Here is a 26,070-nt window from a genome sequence, read left to right as displayed (position 1 = left end):
GTTAGCAAGGTTACATGCATCCACCCTCCGTCGCATGGAATCCCTGATGCGCTGATGCAGCCCTGGAGAATGGCGTATTGTATCACAGCCGTCCACAATACGAGCACGAAGAGTCTCTACATTTGGTACCGGGGTTGCGTAGACAAGAGCTTTCAAATGCCCCCATAAATGAAAGACAAGAGGGTTGAGGTAAGGAGAGCGTGGAGGCCATGGAATCGGTCCGCCTATACCAATCCATCGGTCACCGAATCTGTTGTTGAGAGGCGTACGAACACTTCGACTGAAATGTGCAGGAGCTCCATCGTGCATGAACCACATGTTGTGTCGTACTTGTAAAGGCACATGTTCTAGCAGCACAGGTAGAGTATCCCGTATGAAATCATGATAACGTGCTCCATTGAGCGTAGGTAGAAGAACATGGGGCCCAATCAAGACATCACCAACAATGCCTGCCCAAACGTTCACAGAAAATCTGTGTTGATGACGTAATTGCACAATTGCGTGCGGGTACTCGTCGGCCCACACATGTTGATTGTGAAAATTTACAATTTGATCACGTTGGAATGAAGCCTCATCCGTAAAGAGAACATTTGCACTGAAATAAGGATTGACACATTGTTGGATGAACCATTCGCAGAAGTGTACCCGTGGAGGCCAATCAGCTGCTGATAGTGCCTGCACACGCTGTACATGGTACGGAAACAACTGGTTCTCCCGTAGCACTTTCCATACAGTGACATGGTCAACGTTACCTTGTACAGCAGCAACTTCTCTGACGCTGGCATTAGGGTTATCGTCAACTGCACGAAGAATTGCCTCGTCCATTGCAGGTGTCCTCGTCGTTCTCTTCCCCAGTCGCGAGTCATAGGCTGGAATGTTCCGTGCTCCCTAAACCGCTCAATTGCTTCGAACGTGTTCCTGTCGGGACACCTTCGTTCTGGAAATCTGTCCCGATACAAACATACCGCACCACGGCTATTGCCCCGTGCTAATCCATACATCAAATGGGCATCTGCCAACTCCGCATTTGTAAACATTGCACTGACTGCAAAACCACGTTCGTGATGAACAGTAACCTGTTGATGCTACGTACTGATGTGCTTGATGCTAGTACTGTAGAGCAATGAGTCGCATGTCAACACAAACACCGAAGTCAACAATACCTTCCTTCAATTGGGCCAATTGGCGGTGAATCGACGAAGTACAGTACATACTGACGAAACTGGTGAGCTCTAAAATGGAAATTAAGCGTTTCCGGACACATGTCCACATAACATCTCTTCTTTATTTGTGTGTGAGGAATGTTTCCTGAAAGTTTGGCCGTACCTTTTTGTGACACCCTGTATACAATTTTAAAAAGATTTCAGTAACACCTGCGTGTTTCGCTGAGGCAGTGCTCCTAGCCTGTGCACTGGCCCCGGCGGGCGCGCCACCCGCCACTCACCCGTGCTCCTGCAGCGTGTGCTCCAGCTTGCCGGTGGCGACGGCCCAGACGAGCAGCGAGCCGTCCGCGGAGCCGGCCGCCACGTGCCGCCCGTCGGCGCTGAAGGCGGCGCGCGCCCAGTCGCACACCACGCGGAAGTTCTCCGCCCTGCAAAACACCACCACCACACAGACGTCACTCTCCTGTCAGCACAGTCCTACTACCGTCACTCTAAATATTTATTTTATTTATTAGGATGAGATCACGGCCCTCTTATACGTGACACTAGCCATCTTATCTTTTACATTATATTCATTGCAAGACATGGCCTATGTAATAAAAAGTCTTACATCAAATATGGAATCAAATAATAATACAATGCACGTAAGAGTAATCTCACATTTAAGTAGAATCCATTTATATACACAAACTGGGGCAATGAATGAAAATTTGTACCGAGGCTGGGATTCGAACCTGTGTCTCCCGCTCGTTAGGCAAAACCACTAACCAGTACGCCACTCTGGCAGAGAGGCTTTGCACGATGCACGTACTACCCTAGCACGCGTCCCTTCTCAATCCAAATTCACATTCAAGCCTGAGTCCACTTGGTATTCTCCCTTAACTCGAACACCATTGCAGAGACTCTTCAACTGTATTGGAATAGCAGACAACCCTGCAGGTAGGGCAGTCTCAGCTACGAGTAGTCATCCTGAGTATCAATACCAGGTGTGTCGGTATGAAATGAGCGTTTTTTTGTGAAAATGAAATACTAATTTTGAACTGAAAAGTAAAAACATTTTATTCAAAGTACTGACCATTGCTTTCTATACATTTTGACCACCATTCTGGCAATTTGTGGAAACCACGCCAATACAAATGTTCGTCTTTTGAAGCAAACCAATCAATTTTCGACTTCTTCGTAGGAATCGAAGTGTTCCTCAGCCAATTCGTGTCCCACTGATGAAAAAGAAAAAAAATGGTAGTCGGAAGGGGCCAAGTCTGGTGAATACGGCGGGTTGGGTAGCAGCTCCCAGCCAAGTAATTGTATCCTGAACCAGTTTTGCTTTGTGTGCAGGTGCATTGTCGTGTAAAAAAGTTACTTTGCCATATCTTCTGGCCCATTCTGGGCTTTTTTCGATCAATGCATAGTTCAAATTGATCATTTGTTGTCTGTAGCGATTAGTATTCACAGTTTCACCGGGTTTTAGAAGCTCATGATACACCACACCTTTCTGATCCCACCAAACACAGATCATTGTCTTCTTGCCGAATCGATCTGGTTTTGCAGGCAATGTTGATGGTTGTCGTGGATTAACCCATGATTTTTCCCGTTTAGGATTCTTAAAATAAATCCATTTTTCATCGCCAGTAACAAATCGATGCAAAATTGATTTTCTTTCATGTCTTCGAAGCAAAATTTGACAAATGGTTTTTCGGTTTTCTATCTGTCTTTCATTCAAATCATGTGACACCCATTTTCCACACTTTTGGATCTTTCCCACAGCTTTCAAACGGTCAGAAATTGTTTTTTGTGCAACATTTAGCATTGCTGCCATTTGCTTCTGACTCAAAGTATCATCTTCATCCAATATTGCTTGCAATTCGGCGTCTTCGAACTTTTTTGGTGGTCTTCCACGTTCTTCATTTCTTACATCAAAATCATTATTTCTGAACCGTTGAAACCATCTTTTGCATGTTGCTTCTGATAGAGCATAATCACCATATGCCTTGACAAGCATTCGATGCGAGTCTGCACACTTTTTTTTTCAAATGAAAACAAAAAATTAATGCTTTCCGCAAATCATCACTTTCTGGTGCAAAATTCAACATTGTTAACACAATGAAAACATATGATGTTGTTTGTTCCATGACTTGATGTATACTAAATATCTTTGACAGATGTCATACCAACGAAACAAAAAAAATTAAGGCTCGTTCACAACAAATGTTTCCTATCGACACATTTGTATCTTAACGCTCATTTCATACCGGTACACCAGGTAAACCGCTTCAGCTGCACTTAGTCCTTTACTATTGTATCATTACTGGTTTCGTGGCACTGAAAGCTACATTTGAGGTGAACATATAACTAAAACATCAGAGCTAAAATGCTCCGAACTATGTACCCAATATTCGTTGTCCGTCAGAACAAAACACCGCTAAAATGCGGTATGTCATAGAAAAAAACAGCCGGATTCCAATGTAGTGGATGGGTCCGCTTCTTCGGTCTTTTAACGATGTTTTGCTCTGACGGGCAACCAATGTCGGATAGAAAGTTCCGAGATTTTAGCTATAATGTTTTAGTTGTAAGTTCACCTGAAGATGCACCTTTCTGTGCCGCTAAACCGGCAGTGATCTAATAATAAAGGACCAAATACAGCTAAATCGGTTCATTAATACCCAAAATGTAGTGGAATAGCATCTCAGCACAGACGTTTGAGACCTGAAAAGATCTCTGGAAGCCTACTGCTTAACTTGATTAATGCAACTATTCCTGGGTTTTAGGTAGGAGTTCTTTCGTTGATGAGGTGCAGCAATACAGATGAAGACCCTCTGCAGTGCCGTTCGAGTTTAGGGGGAACGCCAAGAGGGCTGAGGCATGAATGGGAATTCGGATTGAGGAGGGAGGCGAGCCACCGTGCCATGATGGCGTAGTGGCCAGCGCATCTGCCTGATGAGCAGAAGACACAGGTTCGAATCCCGATCTTGGTACAACTTTTCATTTGTTGCTTCTGTTTCCTACATGACAGGCATACGAGACTTGGAAACGTCTCTGGAACCGTATGGTTTCATTTGAGAACCAGTCTACTTAGCACATCGCAATTTGGATTCCAGAACCGTTGCTCATCTGAGAATGCTATTTATACATTCACTCACCAAATATTGCAGGTCGCCTTAAATTCTTAAATATCGCTAGTTGGTAACTTTTTGTGATCTGTCCATGTAGATCATATTACTCTCTGAAAATTTACGTTTTATGGAATTCATATTTTTATAAACATCAGTCCTGAATCCTAACAAACATAATTCAAAACGTTGTGGCTGAATAATTCAAACAATCTCGCAAGAACAGAACACTGTAGTGGCAGGGAACAAATCACGAACGGAGCTCCAGAGGATTCAATTTTGGGTGTACACCTACATTTTATGTATGAGAATGATCTTTCACTAACATTCGTTCAGTAGAATTGTTACTTTTTGTAGATTTTTATTATTATCGAATGCATCAATTACAGTAATACACATTTAGCAAAACAAATATATATATATATATATATATATATATATATATATATATATATATATATATATATATATGAGCATGTGAAATTATATATAGTACACAAGTTTTAAAACGGCTCAGACTACACTCGGATGTTGATGGACTCGATCCAGCGGAGTGCCTCGTGGGATGCTTGATGGAGCTTCTCAATGCCACCAGGGAAGCGTCTGATTGTACATTCAGAATGTGGCTCATTGTTTCAAGTGACAGTGTGTGTGATTGTGGTGACACCCAAACAATGAGCCACTTTTTGCAGATGATACTAATGTAAGGAGTACTGACCTAGAAGTATTGCAATCTTTGCTGTTACGGTGCAATTTCTGGAATTTTTGAAGCTGAGCACACCTGTTTTTTGGTGGGGGCGTTGTGTTGCTATTTAACGTCAACAATGACCAAACGCTACTGGTCGCGCGCGTATGTGCGAGTGGGGAATGTTTGGGTACCGCAAGTAGTCGCGTAGAACTGCGTAGCGTATAAATTGTCTGAAGAATTTTATAAAGAGTTAATTATGAGTTGAATATATTACGTCGGGTTGCAGGATTAAAGTAATTAATGATTCGATTCATTCGCGGCAAGGTGCACGGAATTATGTCTGATACTTTTGTAAGAAAAAACATCGTGCCTGTTAGTCAGTACGTTCGGTTATAGAAACATATTGATACTGGAGCAGATGCGAAACAGCTTCCACGAACAGTGGTAACCTATTAAATTAATACTGAAATGCAGTGCAGCAATGGTTACTTCAGCATGAATGTGAAATGAGCTGAACTGTTGACAAGAGTGCATGAGTTTGGGGGAAGTAACATTGATTGTACTGTTATTACTTCAACGCGACATTCTTTCCGATCACGATACAGGGTCAGGATTATTTAATAACGAAGCGTGTTCTCTCTGTAAAGCTCCCATAGCCGAGTCTCATAGCCGCAAAACTAAAAAACTAAATACGTTAGTCGAACTTTCTACACATACAATTAGAGAGAAAGCAACAGAAGTAGTCGAACTTCATACACATACAATTAGAGATAAAGCAACTCTTAACCGTGTGGTGCATTTATCCGTTGTGCAGGACAGTTGTCAATGTCGCTTCTTTGGCGTTTTTAATCAGTCCTGAAGCTGCAAATTCACGCTGTCGACTCCAGTGGATAGTGCTTAGAGGTACTGCACCACGAACTTAATGACGTTTCTCAGAATGCTCCGAATTTTGAGTGTACATGTTGATGAAGAAACATATTAATGAGCTACTCAAAAAATTTAGTTCGTCTATTTTTGCTCTTCGTATAATTGCTAGTCGTAGAAAAAACGAATCAGCCTCCTAACATATTTTGCATATTTTTATTCAGTAACAACTTAAGGAAAACTTTTCTGGTGAAACTCATTACTTAGAAATAACGTATTGATTGCATCCAAGCGAGTGGTACGAATAATATGTGATGTACACTCGCAGTCAACTTATAGGTAGCTCTTCAAGGTGTTAGGCATTTTATTGCAACTCCACAGTATATAAATTCGCTATTAAGATCCGTCATAAATAATCCATCACAACTTGACAAGAATAGAAATGTTTTTGTCTACAGTACTTGAAACAAAAATAACGTTTATTAGTCACTATTCAAGCTGTCAGCAGCTTAGAAAGTTTAAGATGCACTAACAAAAATTTTTGATCATTTGGTCTGTAACATAAAATGTCTGATATGTAGTAAAGTAAGTTTTATATTTAACCTAAATTAATTTCTTCAGGGCAACTCTTATTCCATAGACAAATCTTTATCATAAACTGTTGCATGATATAAAAGAATTTTTAAAAATAAGAAATCTTAGTTTCAATTGTAGTTAGGTGAGTAATACCAAAAAGCAGTGGCCTTCCACTATAACTCATCATGTTAACTGATTCAGTTCACATAATTTCGATACAAAAAAATATTTCAAGTACTGTGTTATATTAAAAGATTTTTAAATGAGTGTCGTATGTTTTGAGAGATGGTAGTACTCATCGAAACAAGAAAATCTGCAATTATCATGGTTCCGAAAACGCATATTTCCCGCGACCTAAATACTTGTTCGTAGAAGGTACTCAACATGACTCCATGGCAACATTTCCGTCTGCCTTTCGGCGTAAGGAGGAGCTGCGCATCTAAGTACAGCAACTGGTCACGAAGAACCACTCAGACAAGAGGATGGCTCGCGCATTCCGCTGCTGCCAATTTTCGCCCACAGTTTCCAGGATACTCGTCCACAAAACGTAGCGGTTCTTTCTGAACGTCAATCGCACGCACTGAGCGAGGTGTCCACTGTATAGCTATTCTAGAGAACCTAAATCCATAAGGCGCTGTAAAAGCCTTTTCTTCTTCTTGTATTTCCTGAAACGTTTCTACTTACGCAGGTCGTTCATAGAGCCTCTTCCAAGCATCTCTTTTCTCCCACAGTCTATATCTCGGCATCTCCTCCCTCTGCAGTCAAACATCATCCTTCACCTGGTCTCTCCATCTTGTTCGTGGTCTTCCAATTGGTCTTCGTCCGATACGCAATAATAAAATTTCTAACAACTTTCTATTCTCTCCGAAATTTCATCATTTATGTTTCCTTTCTTGGTTAATTTACTTCCTAAATACTTGAAAGCATTTACTTCTTTGCTAATTTTTCCGCTGTAAGTTACATCCTTCACTTTTTCATTTTTCCTGCAGATTTTTTTTATTTCACTTTTTGTTGAGCTCATTTCCGTGCCTGCTTCTTCAATTACTCTCTGTTAAGTGTTCAGCTGTGTTCTTCCCATTTTTGATCATTTTCTTCCCAAATCATCACATAATCCGCAATATGCTGTGATTTCCATATCATCTGCTATTGACCCTTGACGAACTTTCCCTATGATGTTGTCCGTGACTATATTAAAAAGCACTGGTGAGAAAACATTTCCTTGCCGAACCTCTCTGTGTGTTATAAACAAGTCTGATTTTTTATCGTCTATCATAACATAATTTAGGCACTTTCTGTACATGTTACTGATTCTCAGTTACACTCCTTTTGACAGTTCCAGTGTATTCAGATCTTACTATATCTCTGCCGTCCTAACAGTGCAACTATGATCTCTTTCCAAAATTCCCACCTCTTTTCTACAACCTGTCTGGCCGCAAATATGGCATCTATAGTTGATCTCCCTGGTTGAAATCCTTGTTGTTTCTCTCGTAACTGTGGATATATGTTGTTCCTGATCTTCTGTAAAATTATATTTTTGTAAACATTCATGAAATGGCACAGTAGTGCTATTCTTCTGCAATGCTCACAGAGCGCCTTACTACCATTCTTAAAGATAGGTACAATAATTGCCTTTGCCTAATCATCAGGAATCTTTCCGTATGTCTATACTATCCTCCTGTTCTATACAGCCACCAAATTACGACAGGTCCTGCGGCTTTAATCATTTACACTGCGATGTCATCTACTCCAAGAGCCATATTTAATTTCTAATACAACTTTCTCTACACACACATCTGAAGATCTTCTGTTTCTATTTCCTCTGTGATGGTGATATTTCTTTCGTCTCGTCTATTTCATCACGTGTATTTGTTTCATGTTGTCTTTTATATAGTTTTTGGAAGCATTCTTTACATATTTTCAAAACCTCGTCTTCCTGCCACACAGGTTTTCTTTCTTTGTTGATGACTTTTGAAGTATTTTCTTGTTGCTTTCTTCTCTTACCTAATATATTCTTGTCATCCTTAAAATTCTCTTTTGTGACTTGTAAAAGCCTTATCAGGGGAATATTTTTTCGAGCTTAGAGGATATGGCCTCGGATGTTTCTCCGATTTGCTGAACGACTACTGAAAATCATGTCCGCGAGCAACAGGCTTCATGACAAACAGGTGGCGAAAAACTATTAACAAAATGGACTGAACCATTACTACCGCAATAAGAGCTAATACAAAAGTTTTCTGCGTAAGTAAGTAACGCACTGATATAAATATCCACAGTCGCAGGTAATTATCTGTACAACAACACACATTAACACGAAACACATTACCTACAGTACAATACGAATCGAAGTGCACAAATGACTGCATTCGAGAGGACGACGGTTCAAATCCGCGTCCGACCATCCTGATCTAGGTTTTCCGTCATTTTCCTAAATCGATTCAGGCGAATGCCGTGTTGGTTCCTTTGAAAGGGCACGGCCGACTTCGTTCTCCATCCTTCCATAATCCGATCGGACCGATGACCTCGCTGTTTGGTCCCCTTCCCCAAATCAATCAACGAACCAACAAATGACTGCACGCTACCTACTGCTCACACTATTGTGGACCTCGAGTACTGTGGTACTGAAAGACATCAAAACACTCCGCTGACCCTGTTTCAACAACTGTACTCATCTGCAGAACTGCTAGGAACAAGTAGTCATATCTCAGAAAGTATGCGTTTCAGGATCCTTGCTTATTGCTGTTGTTGTTCTTTTTATTTCGATGAGTAATAGCATATCTCAAAATGTTCGACACCTTTTTTTAACATACTGTATCAAAAATGAAATCAGTAACTTCTTAAAGTGAAGGCGAAATATCTGTGCACAGACCGTGACCGTACTATTGGCAGGACTGTAGCCCTTCTGCACCGCGGCCTCTGAAAAGAGGGGGAGGGAGGGAGATGGCGGTGCGCCTTTGATCCCTGAGGAAAGAAGCCACATGCTCATTTAAAGCTGGCTGAATGGACCTAGAGTCATCGCGGAGCGACCAGAACGAGGAAAAATCTCTGCTCCTACACGGAATCGAATCCGGAAGTTCCAGAGCCGGAATCTAGCGTTCCCTCGCTATACCAACACGGCCACAGAGGTAATTGCTATCGAAGATAAAACTCAGTTTATATTTTTTGTGAACAGCATAATAATAAAGACAAATCACAGGTAGGCAGATGTAGACTGAGGTCTGTGGCATTAGTGGACGTGAGAGAAGGGATGAAAGAGAGAAAGAAAACAAATGTTATAGAACTCGACTTGTGAAGAGTGGGAGAAAGAAGCGATGTGACTAGTGAGAAACGGAAAGAGAACGATGCGTGACTACGAGATCGTGAGAGGAGTTTCTTCACTGTTTGACACAGAGAAATGGCCAAATGTGTAAATCATTTTAGGTGAAAGTTACGAGGTTCGCAAAACTTAGTGCTCCAGCTCATTCTTACATGCAACACGGTACTGAAGTGTGCACCGAGTGCACAGTAACGTGCTCCACATGCGAATAGCAGCAATGGAGGAGACATTTGCGAATGTTTTTGTTTTATGGACGGGCCCAGTGAGAGCTTGTGTTGGGATTATGCTGAGATAACAAATTGCGAGTTACCGAGGTGACTGCACACTGACGAGCTTATAAACACGCAGCGTATATTTGTCCGTAACTCATCTGGTCGCAACCGTGCAAACTGGGCGGAAGCAGCACTGACACGGACATATCGACGTAGCGCACACGATTCATGGTCAGTTCAAACTATTTACGTGCGATGGAGGAATTCCAATGTCAGTAAAGAAGCCAACAAATAACTATTCTGATGACATTCACTGTGGACGGAACAGAGGAAGAACTGACATGTTTGGTGGACAGGGTCGCAGAAATGGGAGAAAGAGTACGAAATGAAGTTAATTGTGGGAAAGACGAATGAGATGAGGGTCAGTAAATATGAGATTACGTCAGAATGGAACTGGATCGGAAGACATTTCGTCTTCTTCCTCAGCGTTTGTCCTTAAATGTATAAGTAAGGGTGGAGATCAGCTATCTTAACGTCTATATGGAGCCTAGTTGGTATACCATCAACGAAAACCCGCGTTTTGCTGTTATTTCTATACCTCCTCGAAGTACTTGTCCATACCACCATAGACAGCTTTGGTTCACCTCCTCGCCGCAGATGCCACCTCGTACAACATGCGAGTTTCTTGATTGTACACATGATCGTGAAATGTCAGGATGGACGTCCACCGAAACATTCTAATTTCCACTGCAGCCAAGTCGTCGCAGTGCTGTTTTTGTTGCAGGCCATTATTCTGCACCGTACAAGGAAAATGGGCGAATTTCAGAGCGGTGTATTTTAGATTTGAGTTGCTCCGACATCATATAACCAAAAAGCACACCAGTCATTGTCCGCCATCTACACCAAGCATTGCTAACACGGTTGAAAAGACATACAATAGTTGCTGTGATAAGAAGCTCCCGGAGCGACTAACGTCGAAAATATAAAACTCTGCAATACGCACAGTTGCCTTGTACGATGCAGAATGTTGTCCCGCAAGGATACACATTCGAACAAGTAAATTCTATTAGCCACTTAGCAAATGTAAGCTCTGTGCAAGAGACAACAAGTAGAATATCAGTAAGTAAAAAGCTTTTCAAAAGGTGAAAAGTTTTTTTGACAACAAAGTTAATTCTGATACAACTACGAAAAAGACTATTTTTTTCTTTTTTGTCTGGAGTGTAGAATTTTACGGCAGTGACGCAAGGGCAGTCAAGAAGAAAGATGAAGAAGTAGAAGGTAGAAGTCAAGAGGTGTAAGTTGTGGAGACGATGGTGGATACTTATCAGTTTCTCTTCGACCTATCCATCGTCCAATTGGATTTTCATCCATGTAGGCCCTGACATCTCAGTGGCAGTGAAGAGAGGCGGAGCGCCATCTTGTGGTAGGTAAAATCTTCCATTTCACAACACCTCTCGGATCGCAAGTAAAATCGATGTTTGCAGCGTATGAAGATACACCTTACCAGTTACGGTACCTTCAAAGAAGAATGGGCTATCAAACGGCGTGGTGACACACCACACCACACTTAACAGCCGGTAGTTTAACGCGTTTGTCAACATGACGTTAAGATTTTCAGAAGCCCAGTACACGCAGTCGTGGCGGCTTACGGTGCCGTCCAGTTTGAACTGGGCCTCGTTAGACCAGATAACCATCTCTGCAAACCATTCATCCTCGCGAAGCATGCCTTCAAACCACTCGCAGTATTCATGCCAAATTCCGATCCGGGTAGTCCTCGTTCATAACGTGCAGCTATCTTGGAATGTAAACTTTCCACTCTGCAGCCTTCAGAAGTGGTCGTACGCTTGATGGGCTTACCCCGATTTCATGTGCACCCTGCTTCACAGATTTCTGACGTGACCGAGTAAAATGTTACAACATAGCAGTGCTAGAAGCTGGAAATGTTGATGTTTTAGATCGACCAGAACCTTTCCTTATGCACACCCTGAACAGTAGCGTCGGTTTAAAATTTATTTCGAATACCATAAACTGTTGTACTAGTTGGTGGATGATTTCCGTACACATTACGTCATTGCCGCTGTACCTCCATCATGTTTTCTTACTTCCAGTACCACTTCAATACGGCTTTGCGTTTTTCAAATGACAATCTTATTTCATTCCAGTTGCACTGTCACTCGCTAGAAAATGTGCACCAAGATCTACTGAGAAAGCCGGCCGCAGTGGCCGAGCGGTTCTAGGCGCTACAGTCTGGAACCGCGCGACCGCTACGGTCGCAGGTTCGAATCCTGCCTCGGGCGTGGATGTGTGTGATGTCCTTAGGTTAGTTAGGTTTAAGTAGTTCTAAGGGACTGATGACCTCATAAGTTAAGTCCCATAGTGCTCAGAGCCATTTAAGCCATCTACTGAGAAAATAATAGACTAAGCGACCGCGCAAAATTGCAGCGATGTCATTTTGTTCCAAAAATTTTAACTATCGACGAGTTTCTACATTTTTCTGGACACCTCTGTATATGCAGTTCTAATTAATGCATTGAAACTGGCTGTTATTACTTTAAACAGTTTGTGTGAACTGAAGTCATAGCCATACATTGTATATAAGACTGCAGTACGCCAGAAGAGAATAGCGAACTGCAAGACGACTTCCTGAGGACTGATGACTGGTGTAGGAACTGGCAGTTGACTCTCAAGGCAAATAAATGTAACGTGCTGTCCTTAAATAGGCGAAGAAATCCACTACTATACAACTACGCTAATGGCGACAAGTCTATGGAAATATAAGTACAGTAAAATACCTAGGAGTTGCTGTCCGGGCGACCTGGAACGGAACAGTCACTTAAGACAAATTTTAGGAAGAGCAGATGCCACATTCACAGGTATAATTCTTAGGAAACGTAATTCATTCATTAAAGAAGTAGCTTACAAAATACTTGTTACAACGATTCTTGAGTACTGCTCGTCAGTCTGGGACTCTTATCAGGTTCAATTACTAGAAGAAGTAGGCAAGATCCAACGAAGAGCAGCGCGTTTCATCACGGGATGGTTTAAATGGCGCGAGAGCTTTACGTCGATGCTCAACCAACTCAAGTGGCAGACAGTACAAGACAGACATGCATCACGGATAGGTTTACAGTTGAAATTCCGGGGGAGCGAGCCCCGGAAAGAGTCGGGAAGAATATTACGACACCCCACCTATGTATCGCGAAATATCCACAATTCAAGAAATTAGAGCTAATACAGACAATAATTCTCCCGATGCGCCATTCATCAGTGCAAGGGGGAAAGGGGAGAAGGGGTGGGAGAAATCAGATAATGGTACCAAAAACAGCCTCCATCAGAAACCGTAATGACTTACTGAGAACAGATGTAGTTGTAGAAAGTTTATGTTGTTACAGAAAAAAAAATCGATAATTAACTCCTTATTATAAAGTCCTCAGATTCGTTTCCTGTATCCCATGAACCATGGACCTTGCCGTTGGTGGGGAGGCTTGCGTGCCTCAGCGATACAGATGGCCGTACCGTAGGTGCAACCACAACGGAGGGGTATCTGTTGAGAGGCCAGACAAACATGTGGTTCCTGAAGAGGGGCAGCAGCCTTTTCAGTAGTTGCAGGGGCAACAGTCTGGATGATTGACTGATCTGGCCTTGTAACATTAACCAAAATGGCCTTGCTGTGCTGGTACTGCGAACGGCTGAAAGCAAGGGGAAACTACAGCCGTAATTTTTCCCGAGGACATGCAGCTTTACTGTATGATTAAATGATGATGGCGTCCTCTTGGGTAAAATAACCCAGAGGTAAAATAGTCCCCCATTCGGATCTCCGGGCGAGGACTACTCAAGAGGACGTCGTTATCAGGAGAAAGAAAACTGGCGTTCTACGGATCGGAGCGTGGAATGTCAGATCCCTTAATCGGGCAGGTAGGTTAGAAAATTTAAAAAGGGAAATGGATAGGTTAAAGTTAGATATAGTGGGAATTAGTGAAGTTCGGTGGCAGGAGGAACAAGACTTTTGGTCAGGTGATTACAGGGTTATAAATACAAAATCAAATAGGGGTAATGCAGGAGTAGCTTTAATAATGAATAAAAAAATAGGAGTGCGGGTTAGCTACTACAAACAGCATAGTGAACGCATTATTGTGGCCAAGATAGACACGAAGCCCACGCCTACTACAGTAGTACAAGTTTATATGCCAACTAGCGCTGCAGATGATGAAGAAATTGATAAAATGTATGACGAGATAAAAGAAACTATTCAGGTAGTGAAGGGAGACGAAAATTTAATAGTCATGGGTGACTGGAATTCGTCAGTAGGAAAAGGGAGAGAAGAAAACATAGTAGGTGAATATGGATTGGGGGGAAGAAATGAAAGAGGAAGCCGCCTGGTAGAATTTTGCACAGAGCATAACTTAATCATAGCTAACACTTGGTTCAAGAATCATAAAAGAAGGTTGTACACCTGGAAGAATCCTGGAGATACTAAAATGTATCAGATAGATTATATAATGGTAAGACAGAGATTTAGGAACCAGGTTTTAAATTGTAAGACATTTCCAGGGGCAGATGTGGATTCTGACCACAATCTATTGTTTATGAACTGCAGATTGAAACTGAAGAAACTGCAAAAAGGTGGGAATTTAAGGAGATGGGACCTGGATAAACTGAAAAAACCAGAGGTTGTAGAGAGTTTCAGGAAGAGCATAAGGGAACATTTGACAGGAATGGGGGAAAGAAATACAGTAGAAGAAGAATGGGTAGCTCTGAGGGATGAAGTAGTGAAGGCAGCAGAGGATCAAGTAGGTAAAATGACGAGGGCTAATAGAAATCCTTGGGTAACAGAAGAAATATTGAATTTAATTGATGAAAGGTGAAAATATAAAAATGCAGTAAATGAAGCAGGCAAAAAGGAATACAAACGTCTCAAAAATGAGATCGACAGGAAGTGCAAAATGGCTAAGCAGGGATGGCTAGAGGACAAATGTAAGGACGTAGAGGCTTGTCTCACTAGGGGTAAGATAGATACTGCCTACAGGAAAATTAAACAGGCCTTTGGAGAGAAGCCCGCATCTCGTGGTCGTGCGGTAGCGTTCTCGCTTCCCACGCCCGGGTTCCCGGGTTCGATTCCCGGCGGGGTCAGGGATTTTCTCTGCCTCGTGATGGCTGGGTGTTGTGTGCTGTCCTTAGGTTAGTTAGGTTTAAGTAGTTCTAAGTTCTAGGGGACTTATGACCACAGCAGTTGAGTCCCATAGTGCTCAGAGCCATTTGAACCATTTGAACCTTTGGAGAGAAGAGAACCACTTGTATGAATATCAAGAGCTCAGATGGCAACCCAGTTCTAAGCAAAGAAGGGAAGGCAGAAAGGTGGAAGGAGTGTATAGAGGGTTTATACAAGGGCGATGTACATGAAGACAATATTATGGAAATGGAAGAGGATGTAGATGAAGATGAAATGGGAGATAAGATACTGCGTGAAGAGTTTGACAGAGCACTGAAAGACCTGAGTCGAAACAAGGCCCCGGGAGTAGACAACATTCCATTAGAACTACTGATGGCCTTGGGAGAACCAGTCATGACAAAACTCTACCATCTGGTAAGCAAGATGTATGAGACAGGCGAAATACCCACAGACTTCAAGAAGAATATAATAATTCCAATCCCAAAGAAAGCAGGTGTTGACAGATGTGAAAATTACCGAACTATCAGTTTAATAAGTCACAGCTGCAAAATACTAACACGAATTCTTTACAGACGAATGGAAAAACTGGTAGAAGCCGACCTCGGGGAAGATCAGTTTGGATTCCGTAGAAATTTTGGAACACGTGAGGCAATACTAACCTCACGACTTATCTTAGAAGAAAGATTAAGAAAAGGCAAACCTACGTTTCTAGCATTTGTAGACTTAGAGAAAGCTTTTGACAACGTTAACTGGAATACTCTCTTTCAAATTATGAAGGTGGCAGGGGTAAAATACAGGGAGCGAAAGGCTATTTACAATTTGTACAGAAACCAGATGGCAGTTATAAGAGTCGAGGGACATGAAAGGGAAGCAGTGGTTGGGAAAGGAGTGAGACAGGGTTGTAGCCTCTCCCCGATGTTATTCAATCTGTATATTGAGCAAGCAGTAAAGGAAACAAAAGAAAAATTCGGAGTAGGTATTAAAATTCATGGAGAAGAAGTAAAAACTTTGAGGTTCGCCGATGACATTGTAATTCTATCAGAGACAGCAAAGGACTTGGAAGAGCAGTTGAACGGAATGGACAGTGTCTTGAAAGGAGGATATAAGATGAACATCAACAAAAGCAAAACGATAATGGAATGTAGTCAAATTAAATCGGGCGATGCTGAGGGGATTAGATTAGGAAATGAGACACTTAAAGTAGTAAAGGAGTTTTGCTATTTAGGGAGTAAAATAACTGATGATGGTCGAAGTAGAGAGGATATAAAATGTAGACTGGCAATGGCAAGGAAAGCGTTTCTGAAGAAGAGAAATTTGTTAACATCGAGTATAGATTTAAGTGTCAGGAAGTCGTTTCTGAAAGTATTTGTATGGAGTGTAGCCATGTATGGAAGTGAAACATGGACGATAACCAGTTTGGACAAGAAGAGAATAGAAGCTTTCGAAATGTGGTGCTACAGAAGAATGCTGAAGATAAGGTGGGTAGATCACGTAACTAATGAGGAGGTATTGAGTAGGATTGGGGAGAAGAGAAGTTTGTGGCACAACTTGACTAGAGGAAGGGATCGGTAGGCAGGACATGTTTTGAGGCAACAAGGGATCACAAATTTAGCGTTGGAGGGTAGCGTGGAGGGCAAAAATCGTAGAGGGAGACCAAGAGATGAATACGCTAAGCAGATTCAGAAGGATGTAGGTTGCAGTAGGTACTGGGAGATGAAGAAGCTTGCACAGGATAGAGTAGCATGGAGAGCTGCATCAAACCAGTCTCAGGACTGAAGACCACAACAACAACAACAACAACAACAACAACACATAGTGTGTATAGATGTGCCTTTAAATGTTTGTGCCACCCTCTATTTTTGTACATTTATCGCTTGACAAACGATCTCCAACGAACAGTAGCGTTGGAACATAAAGACATGAAGATCAACTTTGGTAGAAGCAACAGGCTTCATCATTTAGTTGATTTGATATCTTTTTGTCGATCGACCGTATTATGCAGTTCATGGTGCTATTTAATGACGACAAGCAAAAATGTTAAAGTCTAATCAAAATTGATGGTTGTGAATTATAGTTATTTTTGTATAATCACATTATATCTCTGGCTATACTAATGATTACTACCACAGCCAAAATTCATTTTAGTAGTGAAGGGGTTAACGAAACTGTTAGTGTCCTATACTTCATTTTTGTGAGTTCTTCAAAAGAGATAGGCTGCAAATGGCAACGTCAAGATCGGAAGCCAAATGTATTGTCCAAGACAGTCTACCCCTTAACACAACCAAACGGCAATTACAAGCTACACAATGTACCAGGTAGAAGCTCGCCCAGTGTCATGTAGGCCGCTTCCCTCCGGCACCTCCCACATTTCCCACTGACTTGCAAATAGCTAAGTGATTTGTTTACCCGCGGTGACAAACAATAATATGTTCACTGGGGGCGACAACACGACAGAAACTCTGACCGCGGCCGGGCGCTGGTCGGAACACGGTGTATCTGCCGGCTAAATGTGAAAGCACGTACTGTTTAATTGAATCGCGGAACGGCAAAAACCCTCCGGCCCGCCTACGTGCACACATGTCAACACGCCAATTTAGCCCTGCGCGTCGCCAGCCCGTATCTGACAACGTGCGCGCGCGGTGTCATTTCGTAAGCGCGTGCTTCCCGGCGAAATTTCGTTTGTTGCACGACCAGTTCGTGATATACTGTCGGTCTGTTGTAATAAGCTGTCACGGCGGCAACATACCGCAAACGAAGCCGTCCTGATGGCGCAATTTCGATACCTGGCAAAACCGAGAAAGCTTTAGCATACTACGCAAATGTGTGCCACAATGGGGAAAACGAAAGTTATTAAAACATTATCGTCTTTTTACTTTCTTTCGATGTAACTTCGGTTGAAACACGAGCAGGCATACCTATTCTTTTTGTCTGTAATAGCGGTACATTCGCCTACAAAAAGACTTTTACGATCTGTTTGCCGTGACGAGTGGCAGTGTATTACCAAAGAGGTCTGCATGGCGCTGTATATAACACATTATGCAAGCGTCTCTACCTCCTACACTGCCGCAGGGGATTTCGTCGTGTATCACTTGTAAGAGAGCAAAGGACCATAGCAAAACATTTTACTAAAAGTAAACCAATAAAATGCCGACATAAATAGTGAAATTTCAAGCTTACGATGAAACTATTATTTTTTTCCATAGTACTCCTTCGTCGAGAAACAATAATAACGATAACATAGCTCACTGAACAGCAATTTGAAAACAGAAGACTGGGCTTCTGATTAAAAGCGAGCGCACTGTAATGTTTTCTTTATGTATTTTTATTCCAGTGAACCGTTGTATCTATGACACATGGTCATGGATCATATCCATAGATAACTAGAACCGGTTTTAAGAAAAATATTCATCTGTGGCGATAGAAATTTCTAAGTGTGACTATCGAAAAGAACGTCGGACAGTTAATTAATAATGAACTGATACATTCTTTTCGCAGTCTACACAATGAGCTTATTAAGCAGCGGAGAGGCAAAATAATAGTGTACAATCAAAATGTTTCATTTTTCAAGCTGTCCTTTCATATTACATGTAGGAAACAAGTTGCACGTTGTTCAACTTACTATTGTTTTACACACATTGTTTTTATGGAAAAGGCATGTCAAATTCGAAATACGAAGATTATGACGTGTTTGTTAGACGAAGGCTCGCACTTGTAATATACAAAATATTTTTACATTTTAATGTCGTATGAGAATGGTTGGACATACACTCGCAAGCCCTCTTCTGATAATGTTATTATTCTTATTCTTATTATTATTATTATTACACGATTTTGGTTCAAAATGGCTCTGAGCACTATGGGACTCAACATCTGTGGTCATCAGTCCCCAAGAACTTAGAACTACTTAAACCTAACTAACCTAAGGACATCACACACATCCATGCCCGAGGCAGGATTCGAACCTGCGACCGTAGCAGTCGCGCGGTTCCGGACTGAGCGCCTAGAACCGCTAGACCACCGCGGCCGGCTTACACGATTTTGCTCTCAATATAAAGTTACAGGACTGTTCCTTTTTTTCTTGTTCCCTTCTTCTTTGTTTCTTCCCAAAACGTCTTCATTTTTTGACTATGTTCTTTTTTTCCTGTTTTCTTCCTCTCTTTTAGTTCAAATTACGTGTTCATAATTTTGTTTCTGAATTTTTATCTTTCGTTAATCATTTCCCTATTAATTCCTGATTGTTTTAAGTCTTCTTCTATTTCTTGAAGCAAACTGCTTTTTATTGAGCTGTTTACTACACTCCTGGAAATGGAAAAAATAACACATTGACACCGGTGTGTCAGACCCACCATACTTGCTCCGGACACTGCGAGAGGGCTGTACAAGCAATGATCACACGCACGGCACAGCGGACACACCAGGAACCGCGGTGTTGGCCGTCGAATGGCGCTAGCTGCGCAGCATTTGTGCACCGCCGCCGTCAGTGTCAGCCAGTTTGCCGTGGCATACGGAGCTCCATCGCAGTCTTTAACACTGGTAGCATGCCGCGACAGCGTGGACGTGAACCGTATGTGCAGTTGACGGACTTTGAGCGAGGGCGTATAGTGGGCATGCGGGAGGCCGGGTGGACGTACCGCCGAATTGCTCAACACGTGGGGCGTGAGGTCTCCACAGTACATCGATGTTGTTGCCAGTAGTCGGCGGAAGGTGCACGTGCCCGTTGACCTGGGACCGGACCGCAGCGACGCACGGATGCACGCCAAGACCGTCGGATCCTACGCAGTGCCGTAGGGGACCGCACCGCCACTTCCCAGCAAATTAGGGACACTGTTGCTCCTGGGGTATCGGCGAGGACCATTCGCAACCGTCTCCATGAAGCTGGGCTACGGTCCCACACACCGTTAAGCCGTCTTCCGCTCACGCCCCAACATCGTGCAGCCCGCCTCCAGTGGTGTCGCGACAGGCGTGAATGGTGGGACGAATGGAGACGTGTCGTCTTCAGCGATAACAGTCGCTTCTGCCTTGGTGCCAATGATGGTCGTATGCGTGTTTGGCGCCGTGCAGGTGAGCGCCACAATCAGGACTGCATACGACCGAGGCACACAGGGCCAACACCCGGCATCATGGTGTGGGGAGCGATCTCCTACACTGGCCGTACACCACTGGTGATCGTCGAGGGGACACTGAATAGTGCACGGTACATCCAAACCGTCATCGAACCCATCGTTCTACCATTTCTAGACCGGCAAGGGAACTTGCTGTTCCAACAGGACAATGCACGTCCGCATGTATCCCGTGCCACCCAACGTGCTCTAGAAGGTGTAAGTCAACTACCCTGGCCAGCAAGATCTCCGGATCTGTCCCCCATTGAGCATGTTTGGGACTGGATGAAGCGTCGTCTCACGCGGTCTGCACGTCCAGCACGAACGCTGGTCCAACTGAGGCGCCAGGTGGAAATGGCATGGCAAGCCGTTCCACAGGACTACATCCAGCATCTCTACGATCGTCTCCATGGGAGAATAGCAGCCTGAATTGCTGCGAAAGGTGGATATACACTGTACTAGTGCCGACATTGTGCATGCTCTGTTGCCTGTGTCTATGTGCCTGTGGTTCTGTCAGTGTGATCATGTGATGTATCTGACCCCAGGAATGTGTCAATAAAGTTTCCCCTTCCTGGGACAATGAATTCACGGTGTTCTTATTTCTATTTCCAGGAGTGTATATCAAAAATCTTCGTGAGTCTATTGTTCATTCTACGTATGTGTCTACAGAATGTTAGTCGGCCTTTTCTGATCATGTCTGTCAGTCTGCATGTGCATTCGTAAGATACTTTGGTTGCCCTCTTCACCCATGTACCATCTGTGTGTATTGCTCCAAAAAATTTTCTCAGGATTTTAAGTTCTATTTTTTCTCTCTCTGTGATTCCCGATGCTCCGACTGTGGTCGTTTCTGATGTGTAGAGTGCTTCTGGTAGTACAGCTCTATTATAGTGCGCAGTTTCGCCTGCCTCGATATGTTTCTTTTATTGTAGTGCGTTTATGTAAGTTTGTACGCTTTCTGAAGTTTTTCTGGTCGTTCTATGTTGTATTCCTTTAGATACTTGATTTTTTTTCTATTCTGTTAACCTTTCCGTATTTACTGTGCATGACTCGTGTGTTGCTCTTATTTCTTCCTATGCTTTCCGTTATCTCATATGATATCTGCAAACTGTTTTGGCAGGGACTTCACGTAAGTATTCCAGTGCTTTCTGTCTCGTGGTATCGTGTTGCTGATTATTGCCACGTCATCTGTAAATGCGATGCATTTCTTGATTTTGTTGTTTGCACTGTTCTTCATAATTGAATCTCTTTTACTTTCTCTTCCCACTGTTTGATATTTTGTCCAAGACTATGTTGAACAAAAGCGGTGAGAAACCGTCTCCTTGTCTGACCCTTGTATGCATCTCGATGGGTTCTGAGATTTCTCCATAAATTTTATTTTGGATGTGGTGTCTGTGGAATGCCTATTGTAACAATATTCTTCTTGTGTGTCAAAGAGTGTCTGCTTGTCCATGGAATCGTAGGCCACTTTAACTTCACGAACGTGACGACAGTGTTGTCTGTCTGTCTGATATTCAGGAGTGTTTGTAGGTTCCTAATCTGTTCAACTCAGAGTCTTCCTTTTCTGAAGACTTCTTGGCATTCACCTACCCTTTGTGTCAGCTTGTGGCTCTACTCTGTTAAGTAATGCCTTCGAGAGAGTTTTGTCGAGAGACCGGTAATACTGAGATATCTCTGTAATCATTAAGATCTACCTTGTCGTCATTTTTGTGGAGGGGATGAATCAACCGCGCATTTCCGTTCCTGTGGGATTTTCTCTGTAACCTATATTTCAGTCAGAATACGGTAACTGTTTTACAATAAATAACTCTTAAAAGTAACTAGTTGTTGGATTTTTTTTTCCAAAAGTAAGATGCCTGTTATACGTATTTCATAACCTTTCACTACGTGATTTTGATCAAGAAATTTTTTCAATTGGTGATTTTAGTTTTTCTGAGATGAGGTGTGGCCTATCTGCTGAAAGATATATCGAAATATGATAGTAGAATGTGGAAAACACGCTTTTCGATGGTGTTTAGTGACTAGTCGTTACTAAAACCCGATAAAAATTAAGAATATACAAATGATAAATTGAAAATAAAAATAAATTACTTTCTATTTATGTCTGGTTAGAGGTCTGTGGAAGTCACCGCATTCTCTACTGAAAAAAGATAAAATTTAAAGTAAAACGAAGCTTCTTTTATTGTCAATTTCTCATTGTCCAACACATCGTTAATCTTCGATGGATGAAGGAGATTACAGAGCTATAACTACGCCAACGTCACCTAGCGCTCTCCTGCGTGGTAGGAACGTGATTCCGAAGCCTCTCGAGTTACCTGCGTTCCTGGTGTAACGACCAGTCTCGAACTATTGGCACTCGAACAAGTTCGATTGGATTTAAGTCTCGAGATTTTGCGGATCATTCCAACGATGATACTTCGGAAAGATAGTACCCAAAATTTTTGCCCGTTTTCGATGTGAGCACTCTCTTGATATCGAGCATGAAATCGATGATAGTCATCTATTCTGCTGGATCAAGAGACCGAACAATCGGCAGCATATATTCTTCTATAACATGAATGTACTACTCCAAGTGCATCAAGTGGGTTCAAGTGGCTCTGAGCACTATGAGACTTAACTTCTGACGTCATCAGTCCCCTAGAACTTAGAACTACGTAAACCTAACTAACCTAAAGACATCACACACATCCATGCCCGAGGCAGGATTCGAACCTGCGACCGTAGCGGTCACGCGGTTCCAGACTGTAGCGCCTAGAACCGCTCGGCCACCCCGGCAGGCCCAAGTGCATTCTGAACGTTACTAATTCTCCCATACCAGCTGCGGTCATCCAGTTTTAAGCTTATCGTTCTATTTTGTTTAGTGGCAGCAGTGTGATCTGGAGAGTAGTTTGTGCTGTCGGATCTCCACAAAGACAATCTGCAGTCTTAGTCCGAATAAGAAAAAGTGGTGCTGCGATCCCAGAAGTCGAGTCCCAGATAAGGTTGCGATCGTCAAAAGCAGAAAATCCGGACTCGGTGTTATATTTAGCTGCACAAATAGCTCTAAAAGCAGAACTACCTGTTTTAAATAGAGTCACATCGGTATTTTCACTTGTATATTGATAAATAATTACAGACAACTTTTTTGCGAGATCAAACTTAAACGTGTTAAACAATCAGTAAACAGCCCTATTATTTCGCAATTACGGTAGCAGTTTAGTTGTTTAGTCTGCTCCATTGCACAGTGCCCTTTCTAGTGTCAAAATAAAGTAAAAGTTCATCATTTGACAATATATTCTATTCTACTGTGACCGGAAACGAAAAGATATTCAACATGTCTGGCCATTTCAGTGTAAACAGCAGTAATCTGTATTTTATTTAATGACATTTCTCATTTGAACCCACCAAGAACATTATTTTTCTTGGGAAAGGATAATTTTAAATTACACAGTAACATTATCTCTGCGACTTGGTTCAAATGGCTCTGAGCACTATGGGACTCAACTGCTGAGGTTATTAGTCCCCTAGAACTTAGAACTAGTTAAACCTAAACATCACAAACATCCATGCCCGAGGCAGGATTCGAACCTGCGACCGTAGCGGTCTTGCGGTTCCAGACTGCAGCGCCTTTAACCGCACGGCCACTTCGGCCGGCTATCTCTGCGACTGTTCGGTTTGCAGTTTATTGGTACTTTTATTCATTGGGCATTTATAAAAGGGAATACCCTTTCGTAGTTAGTATTATGTCCTGGAATTGCAAAGTAATATTCCGTCAATTTCAATAATTTAGAATAAAAGTCTTCATTATAATGTGATTTGAAATAGGCTGCCCACATTTCATAAGCCTAAAGCTTTTTAAAGGCAGAGTCGTCTTTTTTTTCATGTATTTCATGAAATTTTGCCAGTGATCAAAGAACTTACTGGCACCTAACTTCATGTTCTTTCTAGATTAGCACTTGTATCTATAGCCTTATGGTATTTCTCATCATTTCTCCTTAGATTTTTTCCTGGCGCTTATGTCATTAGCTTGGAAACGGTGTTCTTGTGCATGCCCTACTTGATCTCTAAGAAGCCGAACAAAAGTCAGTCAGGACGGACTTGTATACATTTAGCCGGAGAAGATCGAAAAAGCCAGACATTTCGGCCAAAGCTGGACACCTGGCAACCCTAGTCTCACAAGATTTTGCCGGGTGGGACGTGCCACATTTGGCAGCAAACCGTCAACTGGGAAGTCTTCGCACGGGCAGTGAGCGAATCGAGGTTATTTATTTACTGCTTCTCATATGAGCTTTCCGTAAGAACGCTGCCTTGCCGCCATCGATAATAATGTCGCTTGTGTCGCCTGTGCGGGGATGCAGCGATTCCTTTCCCATTAGTGTTGGAAAATCCCAGAATCGAGACGGTCTCTATTCCAACGTATTCTCGATGTTTTCCAGAACTCTACCTATTTGATTCAATCAGGTGTTGACAGTAAAAGCTTGCAGCAGCCGCATATAAAACAGTATATATTCTACATAAAGCGAGCTGGCAAGAAATCCTGCGTTAAAGCTAGCCGGTGTCCCCATTCTAAGATGCGAAACATGCAAATATTTGGGTGCCATTTCGACGAAAAACGGATTTTCTAATATTAAACAGATAACTACAAAAGTTACGCAGAAAATATTAACATTATTTACAAAGGAATACCGGCTACCAATGTCTGCGATAAAAGTACATCACGATGTCATATTGAGAGCAATAATTAGTCCGCCTAAAGTGTTCGTGGCCGGAAATTACGAAGTGAATATGTCACTCCCACACTGCATCGAGTCTGCAGAGCAATGCTGCTCTGACCAATGGGCGCTTTTTGTACAACGCGTGCCGAAGCAATCCTGGTCTTGTTAGAACTTGTCCCAAAGACAAGTACGGCATGTAACAGCTTGTCATTACTTGCACAGAGGCAATTTAGCAAACTTACAGGAATTGACTGTCTACGACGTCATTGACAAGATACAGTTACCAGAATGAGATTTTCACTCTGCAGCGGAGTGTGCGCTGATATGAAACTTCCTGGCAGATTAAAACTGTGTGCCCGACCGAGACTCGAACTCGGGACCTTTGCCTTTCGCGGGCAAGTGCTCTACCAACTGAGCTACCGAAGCACGACTCACGCCCGGTACTCACAGCTTTACTTCTGCCAGTACCTCGTCCCTACTTTCCAAACTTTACAGAAGCTCTCCTGCGAACCATGCAGAACTACCACTCCTGAAAGAAAGGATATTGCGGAGACATGGCTTAGCCACAGCCTGGGGGATGTTTCCAGAATGAGATTTTCACTCTGCAGCGGAGTGTGCGCTGATATGAAACTTCCTGGCAGATTAAAACTGTGTGCCCGACCGAGACTCGAACTCGGGACCTTTGCCTTTCGCGGGCAAGTGCTCTACCAACTGAGCTACCGAAGCACGACTCACGCCCGGTACTCACAGCTTTACTTCTGCCAGTACCTCGTCTCTCATTCTGGAAACATCCCCCAGGCTGTGGCTAAGCCATGTCTCCGCAATATCCTTTCTTTCAGGAGTGCTAGTTCTGCATGGTTCGCAGGAGAGCTTCTGTAAAGTTTGGATGGTAGGAGACGAGGTACTGGCAGAAGTAAAGCTGTGAGTACCGGGCGTGAGTCGTGCTTCGGTAGCTCAGTTGGTAGAGCACTTGCCCGCGAAAGGCAAAGGTCCCGAGTTCGAGTCTCGGTCGGGCACACAGTTTTAATCTGCCAGGAAGTTTCATGTCAGCGCAAACTCCACTGCAGAGTGAAAATCTCATTCTGGAAACATCCCCCAGGCTGTGGCTAAGCCATGTCTCCGCAATATCCTTTCTTTCAGGAGTGCTAGTTCTGCATGGTTCGCAGGAGAGCTTCTGTAAAGTTTGG

General features: G+C 42.7%; 1 protein-coding gene and 1 non-coding gene across 4 annotated transcripts in view; one reads left to right on the top strand and one right to left on the bottom strand.

Moving 5' to 3' along the window:
* Window positions 1-26,070, bottom strand: part of LOC126195163 (autophagy-related protein 16-1-like) — a 651,919-nt gene that overhangs the window by 5,482 nt on the left and 620,367 nt on the right. For all 3 annotated transcript variants that reach the window (XM_049933673.1, XM_049933674.1, XM_049933672.1), the window contains exon 5: window positions 1,445-1,591. In XM_049933673.1, coding sequence (XP_049789630.1) covers window positions 1,445-1,591 — 147 coding nt within the window. The remainder of the gene's footprint in view (window positions 1-1,444; window positions 1,592-26,070) is intronic.
* Trnai-gau (transfer RNA isoleucine (anticodon GAU)) lies at window positions 4,064-4,135 on the top strand. The gene has a single exon. It is a non-coding gene; the product is annotated as a tRNA-Ile (tRNA).

Source organism: Schistocerca nitens, chromosome 7 (assembly GCF_023898315.1).
Source record: "Schistocerca nitens isolate TAMUIC-IGC-003100 chromosome 7, iqSchNite1.1, whole genome shotgun sequence".
NCBI lineage: Eukaryota > Metazoa > Arthropoda > Insecta > Orthoptera > Acrididae > Schistocerca > Schistocerca nitens.
The sequence above is the reverse complement of the archived record's forward strand: the minus strand, read 5'-3'. Positions and strand labels throughout refer to the sequence as shown.